Source organism: Oryzias latipes, chromosome 20 (genome assembly GCF_002234675.1).
Source record: "Oryzias latipes chromosome 20, ASM223467v1".
In the NCBI taxonomy this organism is placed as follows: domain Eukaryota; kingdom Metazoa; phylum Chordata; class Actinopteri; order Beloniformes; family Adrianichthyidae; genus Oryzias; species Oryzias latipes.
The window spans coordinates 19,889,122-19,903,997 of record NC_019878.2 but is presented as its reverse complement, the minus strand read 5'-3'; the positions used below and the strand labels follow the sequence as shown (position 1 = coordinate 19,903,997).

At 39.6% G+C, this 14,876-nt stretch overlaps 2 protein-coding genes across 9 annotated transcripts in view; one reads left to right on the top strand and one right to left on the bottom strand.

The window, feature by feature from the left end:
- Positions 1 to 835: 835 nt before the first annotated feature.
- Positions 836 to 10,016, bottom strand: wdr60 (WD repeat domain 60). Of its 4 annotated transcripts, none has more exons than XM_023950024.1 (26): positions 9,889 to 10,016; positions 9,668 to 9,721; positions 9,026 to 9,584; positions 8,906 to 8,944; positions 8,042 to 8,080; positions 7,902 to 7,969; positions 7,497 to 7,757; positions 7,328 to 7,393; positions 7,204 to 7,248; positions 7,091 to 7,096; positions 6,773 to 6,989; positions 6,593 to 6,695; positions 6,375 to 6,504; positions 6,190 to 6,301; positions 6,027 to 6,121; positions 5,803 to 5,932; positions 5,533 to 5,705; positions 4,990 to 5,152; positions 4,762 to 4,863; positions 4,636 to 4,697; positions 3,311 to 3,362; positions 3,155 to 3,215; positions 2,811 to 2,910; positions 2,605 to 2,736; positions 1,501 to 1,724; positions 836 to 1,413 (listed from the first exon to the last, which is right to left on the bottom strand). In XM_023950024.1, the coding sequence occupies exons 1-26, from the start codon at positions 9,901 to 9,903 to the stop codon at positions 1,242 to 1,244; spliced, it is 3,180 nt and encodes a 1,059-aa protein (XP_023805792.1). In that variant the 5' UTR covers positions 9,904 to 10,016; the 3' UTR covers positions 836 to 1,241. The 4 variants fall into 4 exon arrangements, with proteins under 4 accessions (XP_023805792.1, XP_023805793.1, XP_011487298.1 ...); XM_023950025.1 differs by having other exon boundaries at positions 7,521 to 7,757; XM_011488996.3 differs by lacking the exon at positions 7,091 to 7,096.
- Positions 10,017 to 11,142: 1,126 nt separating this feature from the next.
- Positions 11,143 to 14,876, top strand: part of esyt2 (extended synaptotagmin 2) — a 33,800-nt gene continuing 30,066 nt past the window's right edge. For 3 of the 5 annotated variants that reach the window (XM_023950030.1, XM_023950029.1, XM_023950027.1), the window contains exon 1: positions 11,185 to 11,861. In XM_023950030.1, the coding sequence (XP_023805798.1) occupies positions 11,460 to 11,861 (402 nt within the window). In that variant the 5' untranslated portion in view covers positions 11,185 to 11,459. Of the gene's footprint in view, positions 11,161 to 11,183; positions 11,862 to 14,876 lie in introns of those variants that run through there. The other 2 variants (XM_023950028.1, XM_023950031.1) reach the window with 2 other exon arrangements.

The following is a 14,876-nucleotide window of genomic DNA, read 5'->3' as shown; positions in this document are numbered from 1 at the left end:
ACTGCACCAGGGTCAGCTGCACAGCCCAGTGTGGGCACCTCCACAGCAGGGCCTCAGCCAAGGCTGGTTTCCCCTTGCCGCTTTATACCAAGGCCAGACCTCTACCATACCCATCCATTCATTCATACACAAACTCTCTCCACCCATCCCTGTCCTGAGCAGTCTCTCTCCCCTGCACCACAGTCATCCCTCTGGCATTCAACGCTCTTTTTACACCCTCTGTCCATCCCATTCGCGGTCTTCCTCTCATTCTCACTCCACTCACATCAGATTTGTATACCTTTTTCACCAATCGCTCCCTTTCCATTCTTTCAACATGTCCAAACCATCCCAGTGCCTTTTGCTCTGCTCTATAAGCCAACTCTCGCATCACACCAGTTCTCTCTCGGCTTACTTCATTTCTCATATGATCCATACGCGTCACACCACACATACTCCTCAAACATCTCATCTCAACTACATTCAGCTTCCTCTTTTCCACCACTTTAAGACTCCATGTTCCAGCCCCATATAACGCTGCAGGCACCACCACACCCTCATACAATCTTCTTTTCGCATCCTTTCCCAGTGACCTACATTCAAACACTCTCTTCACACCCCCCCCCCCCCCCATATCTTTCGTACTTCGTTCATTCTAAATTCTACCTCCCCCCTATTCCTCCATCCACACAGACATACTGCCCCAAATACTGAAAACACTCCAACAACTCCCCATTTAATGCCACATTCAGTCTACGTTCACCCTTTAACCTCATACACCTCATCACCATACTCTTTTCCACATTCACTCTCAACTTCCTTCTGTCGCACACCCTTCCAAAAGAAAAAGAAAATACTCAATGTAAAGTTTATTCTGAACAAGACAATAAAAAATATACTTTTTTTTTCTTTTTAAGTGTTTCAAAAGGATCCAAACTGTATTTGTCACATTTATATTTGTATGTTTTATTACTAAAGGACCGCAGAACAAACTGGTACACAAATATGTTACCATAAAAGTGAAAATGCCTGCCACAACATTTGTGCATGCGGTTATTTTTAAACTTTATACTGCAAATGCTTTGAAGCTATATACAGGAGAGAAAAAAAGTAGCATTTGGTTTATTACTGATACATTTTCTTCATGTGCGTTATTAAGTATAGAAATAAATACATGTCTGTTATAAATGCAGATAAATTGAACTTTATGCTCATGTAGAGTGAAATTGCTGCAGACAAGCAGCTTTAGAAGATGTTGGTTTTTAAATGGCATTATTGATCAAACAATCCAGCTTTTCCGCCTCTCCAGAGCACGGCTCGGTTAAACCTTTTGTAAAATACAGCAGCTCTATTTTTCCTGACTCGTGTGCTAAAGCTATTCCGGAATATATGTTCTGTTGACCCGAGTCCCCAAACACGGACACAGCTGTCAGCCTAAACGCCAACAAACCAGAGAAGAAAACACAGGTAATCAGGGCTTTAAACAGAGGCGTGAAGAGGAATATGCTGTCATGGACTCACCTATCATCACTCATTCTCTCTGTGATCACAGGCTGTGCCTCATTTTTCATTAGATCCCAAATTTGAAGGTTTGAAGCAGCATCCAGAACGCAGAATACTGTGGGTCTGGTCTGAGCCCACTCCACTGACAGCACTGGTTCTCCAGCTGTGCTGCCGCTCCACTCTGCCACAGGACGCTCCCGGCTAACTGTGTGCATCCTAATGCTGCCATCCATACAACCCACCTGGGCAACAGAGACATCACAACTTTTAGATCAGATGATGTTCAACAATTCTTTTCAAAACATGTTCTAGTGGCATTTTTCTCATGATGGAGGACATATATTGAGAAAATTAGTCTGAAAATAGCTTTTCTGAGTATTTTGTTATTCAAAATTGTCAATCAGGTGGAGATGAATATAAAAAGATTGTATTTGTTGCGCAGAAAATTCACTGGGCAGGCCACAACCTCCTTGCTAAAATCCATTCTGATACATCCATTTTTAGATCCACGTAAGTCTCCTTTTCCTCGTCCGAGCTGGCACTGGTTAATGTTAGGTTGGGTGTGTGTGAGGGGCTGTACACTAGCGGGAGAGCGTGTAAACAGAGAGCTTTCAATTATGGGTAACGGAAAAGGGTTGTGGGATTGATCTGTGGCAAATTTATGTCACAGCGTTTCCATCCTTTTTGTCTATTTTTTATTCCTGTTGCTTTTAATCCAATGTGTCTTATTAGTTTTCTTTATTGTATTTAACTGATGTTTATATGAGTATTTTGTGTTAAGCACCTTGTGATTGACAGCATGTTGATGAAAAGTGTTATATAAATAAAGTGGTTGATAGATTGATTGAACAGTCCCAAACACAACAAAGTTTCTGATGAACTACTGTCGCTTTTGCTGAACATATATCCTAGTTCATTTTTGGCTGAAAACGGCATAATCATAATTAAAAGATCACTGGGAACTCTTAAAATAAAGTGAAACTTTAAGAAAAATCTAATAACAGTTGATGTCTAGCAAAGCTAACAGACTTCTGGGTCCAGGCTGAAAAAGTGGGATTGATTGTTTAATTTTTAATGTCTTTTTCTACTAAATGCAGCAAATTTACTTTGAACCCATCCTACCAAGAAGCAGTCGGGTCTGAAGGGAGAGAAGTGGATTGAGCAGACATCAACAGGTCGCTCTTCAACCTCCTGAAACCTGTAAAACCTCGGTGAAGCTTTCAAACCAAAAGTTGTTCCATGCCTGACCAGACCCTGGGAAGAAATTGAGATGAGAAGTATTTCATAGAAATGGAAATCTCATTTAAAACGTCGTGAGTGATTCTCACCCGATTAGTGCCAAGAAAGAAGTGATTGGAGTCTGTCGGCAGGAATTTTAAAAGAAGTGCCTCTAAGGGCTCCGTTTTTACGGCGTTGTGCTGCGATGACCTAAAAAGTGCAAGTAAAAGAAGGCAAAAGAGCAAGTCAGTGGTTGGACCATTCACAGCCAAAAATAAACCTCAATAGTGGAACATGGTACGGCATTCTATTCCTGCTGCAGCATCAAGCCACAGTCATGTTATGACACGTTGAGGCGCACAAGAAGGGGGCCAGATGTGTGCAAAGGGAGACATATATTTATATATAAGTAAATATATAAAAGTCCAGTAGCTGGTGGATTTATACATTTCACCTCTCAGACGTCAGAATGGCTGAGCTGTGAAGCAGCTTTACTTTTCCCCCAGGCCAGAGACCTGCAAACAGGACAAATGATACCAGGTAACGGCTGAGGCACGAGGATGAGAAAGACGAGAACGTGAGGAAAGAGGGGGAGGCTTAAAAATGTGACCTAGATCTGTTGGAGAGCCTGCTTCACTGCCTTTTGGGAGCTCCACCACCACCTAAAGGACACAAGCGGGAAAAAAAAACAAAAACTTGAAACATCTACATGCTTGAAGATTGCAGAAAAAAGCCACCAAGTCCAACAGTGACTGATTATAATGAGGATTTGGAAGCACAACTTACAGAGATTTATCAAATCTTTTAATATTATTTGTTGGCCCTATCTTTCTTCTTGATTAAACGTAGATTAAAAAAAAGTTCAAATGTTAATTGAAATACAAATTACTGATCTACAATCTAATCAGTAAATTGAAAAAGTCCACTATCCATTTCTCTGATGACATCCTGCCTTCCCTCCATGTTTCCCTTCATCTGCACAATCTTTATTCCTCACTCACCACTGGATTTATTCCCATGTGCCTTAAAACTAAAGGGTACAAAAAAAAACTGTACTGCTAAATTCCAATCATTTCAATAATCAATACCAATATTCTTAAAAAAAACAATTGTGCTGAAACTGCTCTTAAAAAAACACAGAACTCCTCATGGCAGCTGACTCGAATTTATTCACCATCCTCACCCTCCTCAGTCAGACTGACACAATCTCCTAATTTATCCTTTATTCTCTAAAACCCCTCCAATTTGGTTTTAAATCTTACATTTGTCGCTGAAACCAGTTCTTTTAACTACGTGTTGTCACATCTTAACCATCAAGTTACTTTTGGTGAGCCCCAAGCTTCTGTCCTGGGGCCATATCTCTTTATTAGTGAACTCCTCCCCTGTTGGCAATATTTTTTTTTCATGAACACAACATCTATTTTCATTGCTTTGTTTTTCTAACCCTCCCATCTTTGTTTAAGAGTGTCCTGACAGCTTTGGAAAAACGTCATTTTAGATATGACATAAGTTTTTCTAATATATTTGGAGTTTATACATAAATAAAGTTACATTTTGTTCACCAGAACCAGATTGAAGTAGAAGTCATTGAATTGAAGGATTACTTTATTATTTATATAGAGTCACTGTACCAAATCTGCAGCGGGTCAGACTTGCTGTCAGACTTTGTCTGGCAGAGCAAATTGTTACTGAAAAGCAGCATGGTGATCATTCCTCTAGCTCGTTCTGCTGCTGTCAGACTGAGGGGCAGTAAAACGTGTCTGAGAGGGGCTTGAATGATTGACAGTGACATGCCTGTAAGGGGATACTGTGCCTAAAAATATTTCAACCGTGAATCCATGTGCAGAACAGGCAAGAAAACATAAGATGCGTGTTTCCTGTGACCTTTACTTAAAATATTTGTTTGTTTTTATTTATTTTTTTAGCTTATCTTACCCAGAAATTTAACACCCCGCTTTCATCCAAAGAAGCCAGTTGGAATGTCAATCCTGAAGACTCTGGGTCATAAAAAAAAAAGTCAAGAAATATAACCATGTTTTCATAATGATACAGTTTTCATACCATCGTCTGGTGATAAAAAAGACGTTGCTCCAGCCCCAACGGAGGGAACGACCTCAACAGAGGTCACAGGTGAAAGGTGACCTGTCCCTGCCATGACGGCATCTGTGATGACAAGATGATAAAGTTCATTTCAGCAATTGATCAACTTCTGAAGCTGAAGCGCTTTTTCAGGTTGAGAAGCAAGTTTAGCACTTGTCAGGGGAACTGGCTCAAGCTCATTCGGCTCACCGGTGGAGAAGGTGGGCTGCCTGACGGTCCACTCGTTCTCTCCGATCTTTAAGCTGTAATGATTACTGGCAGGCTCCCTCAGGTCCCATAAGACCACAGAGCCAACTGACGTCCCTGCAAACACCAGGATGGCCTTTCCAGGACTGAAGCAGCAACATTGCACCTGAAAACAGAAAAACAGAACCTTTCCTCCTGATTTCTTGTTTTTTTCTGATGGAAACTTTTGCTTCAAAACGTTGCTGGTATTATTGGGCAGCTTCTCTTGCACTTTAAATTCATTTTAAAAAAAAAGTTTAAATTTAAAATACTAGAAATGTCATAATCATCTGCAAGCAGCATAAAAAAGAAATCTGGACAATAATTATACTTTTTTTAAAAATAAATTCATGCTCAGTTTCCCTGGATTATTGAGTTTATTACATTTTTAGATATAAAATTCAATAAATTACAGAAGTGTTCAATAAAAACTGTTTAATGCAGAAAAAAAGGCTTCATAAGTACCAATTACTTTTACTTTGTTTATGATAACTGGAGATAAGTCACCTCAGATTCATAGAGCAGAATCTTCTGAGGTCTGGATGGCTCCCAGATGTTCCAGATGCAGATGATGGCATTGCTGTCAAGACGCACAGCGCTTGGCTTTGAAATAGGCATGTGGACTGACAGCATGGTGTGTCTTTGAACTTGAGAAAAGTGCACCAAGCTGACTTGTCGGCCTGCAAATATAAAAAAGGGACTATCAAATGACGACCCAGGACACCAAACTGCTTCTATAAAGCTCAGCTCAGATCGAAACGCTTTAAGAAGGTCTACCAAAAAGAAAAGGCAACTTGGTGTTGATCTGCAAGCTTCCTTCACTGAACGACAATGAGTCTGGTTGAGTCTTTAGCTTTATTTGGGACTTCCTCTCAGCTTGATCCTCTTCCAGCAGGACGAGCATGACCTTGATTTGGTCACAAAAGAGAGTAAAAGTCACCGTAGATGGTTGAAACAAATCTTAACCTGAATTGTCAAAGGTTGACGACCCAATTGAAAACCTGTGAGGCTGATTGCAGAAAGGATGTCAGACGCTGAGAATCAAAGTTCAAATCCTGCCTAGTTCTTTCTCGAGCTCCTTGAGCGAGGTTTGAATCTGTCGAAGAAAGATGATGACTAAAGCTGAGCATCCATGCGCATCAAAGATCAGGGATTATTCTTCACCTCCACAGGCTCCACTGTGCTGCGATGGATGCTGGGTCCACTTCTCACACATCTCTATGCCCTCCGTCTGGATGTCTCGCTCTGTGTTATCCTCGTTGCATTGAGCGTACGCCTAACAGAAAGCATATTCTGAAAAAAAGTGCAAAGGACTAAAGAGTTCTTGTAGAAAAAAAGGAAAAACTAACCTGTTTGGTGTTTGCACTTCCAAAGTTCCGGATGTAAAGCTCGTATTCACTGACGGGTGGAAGGTCCAAGAGGGAGAACGTCACAGAGAAATCCAGATCTATTAAACGGCGCAAATCTGTGCAGCGTCTCCTGCAGACAGAAATATATGATTTCTTTATTCAGTCTCATCAATCTTTTTGTCAATTTTGCATGATGTTTTGAATTCCAGTGAACTTACATCTGTTTGACAGCATCTTTCTTGCTCACTTCCCGCCGCTTTGCAGCCACAAAGTCGATGAATTTTCCACGTTGGGAGGCTTTAATCTGGCTCTCTTCAGAGTCTGGAAAGGCATCCCGTTTACTGTAACACCGAACTAAACACTGGAACAAACTGGATGACTTTTAGGAAGAGTTAAACCTTTGTTCCACTTTAGCCTGTCTTCAGTCTCTTGTCTCACAGTTTGTCTAGACTGAGCTGTTCCAGCTCTCTTGTTCTCTTCAGCCATGGCTCTCTGAATCGCTTCGATTTCTTTTTGTTCTTGAAGCGTTAGCTCCTCTTTTTCCGCTGGTTTCAGTGGTTCTTTCTCCTCCTCGCGTTCATCTGCACTCTCCTCCTCAAAATCCTCTTCATAGTCCTGAGAGTAGAAAAACTAAAATGATTAATTAGCAAATAAAAATCCATTCAACAACAGCAAAAAGGGGAGCTAACTTCCAAACGTCAGCTCTGAATACTCACCGGCTTCTTAGAATGTAAAGTGATTAAGGCATGCAAAGAATAAGCAAATACGTTTTTTTATGTGTGAAAAACAAAACAAAATGTGGTTTTCCTTTATGCTTTCACAGCATTACCTCAAAATCTTCCTCATAGTATTCTGCTAAAACCTCCTCATCAACCTGAAAATATAAACAACATTAACAACCAAAAACCTTAAAAATTACAAAGAAGAAGAACATCAAAACTAAAACATCTTACAGGCTCTTTTCCATCTTCTTCATCTTTAACTTCAGCAGCCCACTGGTCAGACAGCACGTTGGATTCCTAGATTTATAGCAGGAGAGAAAAAAAAAGGACATAAACTGTTGAACAAAATCTGCAAATAACGGATCACTGATTTGCAGAGAAATTAAAAATCCTGACAAACCTCTGCCTCTGTTGTTTTCCTTACATGTTTGTCAGATGATGATTTCTTGGAGATACTTCTGTCTGAGTGAACATGTTCTTCATCCCTGCGTCTTCTTTCTTTGTATTTTCTCCCATCCTCCTCTTCGTTTTTCCCTTTTTTCTCTTTGTGTTTCTCCCTTTCTTCTCGCCCTCTGTCACTTTGGGAAAACTTGACCTTTTCACCAGATCCTTTGGAGTCCCGGCGTTCCTTAGATTCACTTTCATCCTTTTGTTTCTCGTCCTGCATAGCAGAAAATCCCCACAAGAGGGCGAATGTACCCATACTGACACATAAGCTTATATGTTATATGCTTACCCAGACAGAAGAAATAATGTGTCTTATAAAACAAGCTAGTTAAATGTTAGTATTATTGCAAAAACGTACATAATACTCTGCCCCTCTGTGCTTCTTTTCTCTCTCCTCTTTACGTTTTTGGTGTTCCTCTTTATACGCTGAAATCAAATAGATGTATAGGTGTCACTTGAGCAACAAAACATGAAAACTGTTACCTTCTGTGGACACACCTCTTTCCTCTCTGTGTTTTCTGCGTTCCTCTTTATACTCTGAAATCAGACAGATATGTAAGCATCACACGAGCAACCCTATATATATATATATATATATATATATATATATATATATATATATATATATATATATATATATATATATATATATATATATATATATATATATATATATATATATATATATATATATATATATATATGTACAAAAAAAAGAAATACCATATTTTCCGGACTATAAGTCGCTGCGGACTATAAGTCGCACCAGCCCAAAAATGCATTATAAAGTAAAAAAAAACTCAGATAAGTCGCACTGGACTATAAGTCGCATTTTGACGGGAAATTTATTTGACAAAATCTGAGATCAAGAACTAATAACTTGCACAACCTCATATGACACAATCATAGCGGACTGTTTATCTCATAACTTCACAGTAATTCTTTGTCAAACCTATTTATTTATTGTTTTCATGAAGCATCATTGGCCAACTAATACTCTGTTTTCATCCTGTATTTGTAGAAACAGTTGTCATTTTTATTGCATTTCTGAATCTATGAAATCATTGGAAAATACAATATTATGTTGTTAGCCTTCAAGATCTTACTGTAAAAAAAGGTTTGCTGATTCTCTGAGTCACTAAATATACTCTTAACACTTAACATACCTCATACATTAAATTGACCCAGGAACATCATCTCTGTTCCTCATAAATGAACATAACAGGAGGGTTAACAATGTATTTATTTCAATTTATTTCTAATATAAGTCGCTGCGGAGTATAAGTCGCACCCCTTGCCAAACTATGAAAAAAAGGGCGATTTATAGTCCGGAAAATACGGTAATAATTGATGTGCACACACCCCTTTCCTCTCTGTGTTTTCTGTGTTTCTCTTTGGACTCTGAAATCAGAAAATACAAAAGCTTGCTCCCCATAAACACCCCTTTAAATAAACGTGTTACGGTAATTGAGTCATACACACCTCTTTCTTCTTTTCTTTCTGAATGTTTTAGGCCTTCGATGTCTCTGCGTTTCACCTTGCCTTCATGGTCAATTCTGTAGTGACCATCCCTCTCCTCTCTGCGCTGGTTATCAGATGGTTCCCTTTTCCTCTCCCTACTTTCCTCATATCGTCTTCTCTCTTTCCTTTTCTCTCTCTCTCGTTCCTCCTGTGTTCTGTCTTTGTCTCTGTCTTGCCTTATTTTCTCCCTGTCCTCTTCAGTGTGCTTTTCTCTGTCCCTAACTTTCTCCTTCTCAAAATGCAAGTCTTCCCTATTTCCTCTTCTGCTGCTTCTTTCCCTGTCGCTGTCTGTCGTTCTCCTCTTCTCTCTGTCTTTTTCATCTCCGTCCCTGTGTCGCGAGCTCGCTCTTCTTCTTCGTTCAGCATCCACCTCCCTTTCCCTGGTCAGATGTCTCTCCTGCCTGGACTCCTCTGAGTCTCTTTGACGTCTCTCTGTGGACTCTCCACCGCGTCCTTTCCTTTCACTGTCCTCTTTCCTTTTGACATAGTGATCACCTTGGTTTCTGTGGTCACCTGTTTCCTAAAAATAAAATCAAGCAACCGGGTTGAGTCTTCTCCACACATCAGCACTAATGATATTTTCCTCAACTCTCAGCAACGTACCCTGATGTGTCTCCTTAAATCTGCAGGCCTCCACGTGTCGTCTTTGGTTATTTTCTAAACAACAATATTTTTTAACGTCCATTCATTATTCAGTTAACACAAAAACCACTTTAGTTTAGAAACAAAACATAAGCTTGGTCGCCCTGATTAAAACGCAACAAGAATGAAAATAAAACACAGGAACCGTACCGAGTCAGTAAAACCAAACATTATTCACTTACCTTCTCGCTATGCATTTTTTAAAAAAATAGTTGCTTCTTTAGTTTTTGAGGTTTTTGACGTCCGAAAATTAGCCGCTACTTCTGTGGAGACGCCATGTTGGAAAACATTTACTGCGCCTGCGCAGTTTGTGGAAACCATGGAAAACGCGTCAGGTTCGCTTGACAACAGACAGTTTTAATCGAAAGAAGATACATCGCTGAAATCAACGGGGGTTGCCATGGCAGCGTAGGAGACATTTCCACATCATTTGGTCTGTATTTTTACACTAACAGCCACCCCTATCGTATGTTTCCATGTACTATTCTAATAGTACTGTTATTTATTTGTTTATTTTGACTCTTGGGTGTGTTTAGGTAAACTTTGGTTTATATGTGGCCCCAATACTTAAATTCCATGTTATGTTTCAGAAAGTGCCACAGATGATAAACGTATAAAGGGGAAATACTTACACGCAGTTTCAAACTAAAAGCTGATTAGATCAATATTTGGATTTAAAATACACAGATCCAACCAGATGTTGTCAGATGCTTGCGCTCAAACGGACAATTAGACCAATTTTTTTAAACCAAACTTTCTTCAGGACATGTTGCTAAAATTACAAGACAAGCATGTGCAATGTTATGTTCAATTTTGGTTTTATTTTAGTTCAACTGTGCAGTAGTGGATGCATGTTGCAGCGCATGGATTACACATTTTGACCACTTTGCATTCATTAAGGTTTATAAATGTGTCAGACACTGACTTCATGTAGTTAAAAAACCTGAAATCTGTGACCTGGGTATGTAGGAGTGAATTCAATTTAATAAAAATACTCATGTTTAGCTTAAATGTTGAGGGCAAAATACACAATTGCACGGGTTTAGCCTTATAAAATGCACGCTTTTATCACTTCTCATCTGTCTCAGCTGATTTGTTTTGTTTGTCAGTGATAATTTTGTATCTCCTGGCTGTTTTGCATCCCTCATTATATTTGCATAAAAGCCTTTGCATATCTCTGAGCAGAGGCTTGTCTTTATTAGGTTGTGTTAAAATCTCAAAAAGAGGAAGAGCTAATGCCTTTATTAACATATTTCTGACGTTTTTTGTGTGTGCAAAATATTGCACAAAAAATGATAACATGTGTTGCAAAACCTTTGAACAACAATGATATCATTTAACAAATGCTTTATTTTTACGTGTCGAAATGATTTAAATAAAACATTTAATTGTGTGTAACTGTAGTTGCAGCCAATGACCACCAGATGACAACGTAAGTTAGCTGCTGGTTCCTGGTGAGTTCTTGGAAGCGATCATTCCCACCCTGTGCAGGCAGGGCGGCTGTTTCTGCGCACCGCTCCTCCTCACAGACCCGTTTTCTCAATGAATTGCAGCCCGGAGCGGCTGTCCGTATCAGAAACTCGAGCAGCAGATGACGGTGGACCCTCGGAATGCGATGGGCAGGTGCGCGTGTGAGCCGCCGTGACAGCAGGCACCCCGTGGAAAGGCGCTCCGCACACGGGAACTGTGTAGCTCGACACCACCACCACAGCGTTTTGACAGTTTGAGGATCCACTGCGGGACGCACCGAGACATGTCGAGAGACAGCATGACAGCTGTGAGAGGAGCCCAGTCACAGAGCGCGAGCCCCGCTGCGCCCAAGGAGAACGGACACACCGCGGCGAGCGCCGCGCAACCCAACTTTCCCCCACCATCACCGGCGAGCGCACCCGACGATGCGCCCCTGTCCTCGACGGGGGAGTTGACTCAGACCTGGGTTCACTTCGCCAAAACCTTCGTGTTCATTTTTCCCGTTTATGCCTTGGGCTACTTTGAATTCAGTTTCAGCTGGCTGCTGATTGGACTTATGATCTTTTTCTTGTGGAGGAGAAACACAGGAGGGAAGCACAGCCGGCTGAGCAGAGCTTTGGCTTTCTTTGACCAAGAGGAACTGACTGCGAAGCCGGGGCTTACGACCTCTGATCTGCCACCCTGGGTAAGACAAAACCTGCATATTTGGCGTGTGTTGTTGAAAATGATTCTTGTGGGTTATAAACTATCATCAGCTGACCACATCAGGTGATGCATGCAGCATATAAGCTGTGAAGCCAGCTGTCCCCCACAAGCCCCAGTCTAAATACAGAAGGGTACAATGGTAAACCAGACACCACGCTGGGAGGGAAACATCATGCCTGCAGAGTCTGTTATTTTGGGATGCAGATTCTCCCTTGAAGAAACTCTATATATGCACGCTTTATTGCAGGAAAGTGTTGAGCTGATGCGCTTGTCTACAGTGTTTACATGCGTCAATCTAATCCAACATTTAACCAAACATACACATAATAGATTATAACACAATAATATGTACTTTCTCTGCATTTTTAAAAATGTTTTGTGCTTATTTACTTTGTCACTTACTTTATTTATAGTGTTTATATGCTTCAGTATCATCAGACATAGATTATAGCGCAGTAATATGTACTTTTTCTAATTTTTATTTTATTTTCAATTTTTCTTTTTACTTTGTAATTAACATCTGCTGACTATTTTGTTCTACTGGATGTTTTTCACAAAGCGCCTATTGAGGTTTATGTAAATTAAACAAAATAAATTCGTGGTGCTCAGCATCCTTTAGGTCCAGTAAGCTTTCTGTCTCCTTAGAGACAATAGTTTCACAGCCCAGAAGTGTGACTGATGGCTGACTCATCACTTTTCCACTGAAGAGTTTTACTGTGAAAATTAAACAGTAAGTTGTGCAAGTCAAACTATTAGTTGTCTCTAATTTGACTTTTTTACTATATAAACACAGATATACTGGAATTAAAAAAACAAATATACAATATAAACTCCAGTAATATAACAACTTTCATATTTTTATGAAAACATGTTTACAAAAATCTAAAAATTGAAGTTGCTCTAGAAACAGTGGACATTTGACAACGAAAATCATGGTTTTGGTGTTTTTAAAATGTTCTTGTGGCATTTTCTTTTTCTCTGCTCATGGCGGACATTTATTAAAGAAATAAGCTTAAAATTACATTTCTGAGGATTTCTTTATTGAAATCATTGTGAATCAGGAGGAGACGAAAAAATGCAGTTTGAAAAAGATTGTATTTTTAATGTTGAAAAGCATGCCCTGGCCTGGCTGCAAGCTCCTTGCTCTGCTCCGTTCTGATGTATCCACTCGTAGACAACTACATCCAAATACGTCTGCATAGTTCCAATACGACTTGCCATTTTTGTTGCACGGGTAATGTTAGGTTGGGGGTTTAAAAGGGCATATTCAAAGTAAAAATAAAATCACTGGGAATGCTTTGAAAATAGATATAAATATGATTGGAGTGGGGCTTTAAGTTAATATAACAATTAAATGCTTACTTTTATGAACGTTCTATTTTTATCTTTCTGGTCACTATTTGAAGTTTTTATCAACTTTTTGGCAGTTTCATAAAGTGGAATAAGTAAAGTAAGCAGATCATGTGAAGAAAATCGTTCTTTTTTGCCAAACAAATTTATAATATAACAGCTTTTTTGTACTGTATTTGAGGTTGTCTGCATGAGAAAATAAGAAAACTGTCTCCTGACTTTATGCATAAAATACATTTTTTTCAATAAAAAACATATATAGCAACAAACATATTTATACAGACTTCTTGATCAGTTTGGTTTTCTTTCAGGATGATTAGAGTAAAATCTTTTGATTCACTGTTTTGACGCTGTGGGTTGTCTCCACATTTTCTGTTTCTTTGATGTGTGGCTTTTCTTTAGCCTGATGTCTTTGAAAGGGACTCATGAGACTTAGCTGACTGCACCAGAGGGAGGAGAGATGTAAAAGTGAATTGCTTTGCCAATGACAGAACTCTTTCCCTAATGAAGGTTGAGCTAGACATCAATTTATAATAGAAGAGGCAGTACATGTTTTTTTATTTAAGAAATTGGTACAAAATTGAGAGTTTTTCCCTCATTAAAGTCTTTTTAAGGCACCATAGTGTCCTCCGGGTCCAGCTTAACTCACTCCGTTGATTACTAAGCCTGAAAATACATCCTAAATGAGCTGAAAATTAAGGTCAGCCTCACAGCTTGGCTCCACACAAATCAAAGTTTTATATGGAGTCCCTGACTCTGCCCATTTTCACTGCGGGATGCATCGCTGCAGCCTCATGTTGAAAAACAGCTAAGAGCGTATTCTGCTGACTGGTACCTCACAGAGACTATTACATGTGGGTGGTGGACCTGATGGGAATAGAGCAGCCCACTTAAAGGGGAGGGACACTGTTAAACATTAAAACTACTTTGGCTTTCAGCAACATAAAGGTCGTACCTGCAACAATTAAAATTGGCCATCTGATCACACCTGCCAGTGTTTCCCAGCATGCACCAGCCTGACGGACAGATATCAGCATATGGAGATAGAGCTCCATGGCTTCAAATTTGGACTCATTTCAGTTTGTCCATGTACCACAGATGGAGCTGCTTTTATAATATGCTGAAGCGCCCTTCTTTGTATTTTTCATTTATATCCCTGGCTCAATTTGTTGAGTGAGCTGGTGGCCCTTGGGTGCAGAAGCCCTTTATTAAAACATAAAAGTCTCTGGCATTTCTTCATAGAGCTTTTATTTGCAGTGTCCCTCGAAGTCCCACACATCTATAAATAAAGATAAGAAAAACTAAGAGTGACCAAAAGTTCCATCAGTAGTTTTCCAGTTCTATCATAGGCCAATTTTGACAGAAAGTCCCTTTTTTGTTATACGCAAACCAAATGCCAAAATAAACACCTGACGTTTAGAGGCAGCAGAACAGGAAGTTGTAACTCCACACCTGTTTTTCAACCTGCCTCATGTAAACTCCATTAAAAATGGTGTTTTCAACATGGTCTTGTATCATTTTCCCATGATGGAGGACATATATTGAGAACATTAAAATAAAAAATGCATTTGTGAGTTGTTGTTTTTTTTACTCAAATTGTGATAAATAAGGAGCAGACAGAAAAGAATGAAAAAGCGTATAGTTG

Bases quoted from the DNA above. Each gene is read 5' to 3' on its own strand.
- wdr60 (XM_023950024.1), bottom strand. The intron at 7,249-7,327 runs GTAAGATGTTTT...TTATATTTTCAG, and splicing joins AAGAAGATGGAAAAGAGCCT to GTTGATGAGGAGGTTTTAGC. The intron at 2,911-3,154 runs GTGAAATGTATA...TGCACTTTTTAG, and splicing joins GCCATTCTGACGTCTGAGAG to GTCATCGCAGCACAACGCCG.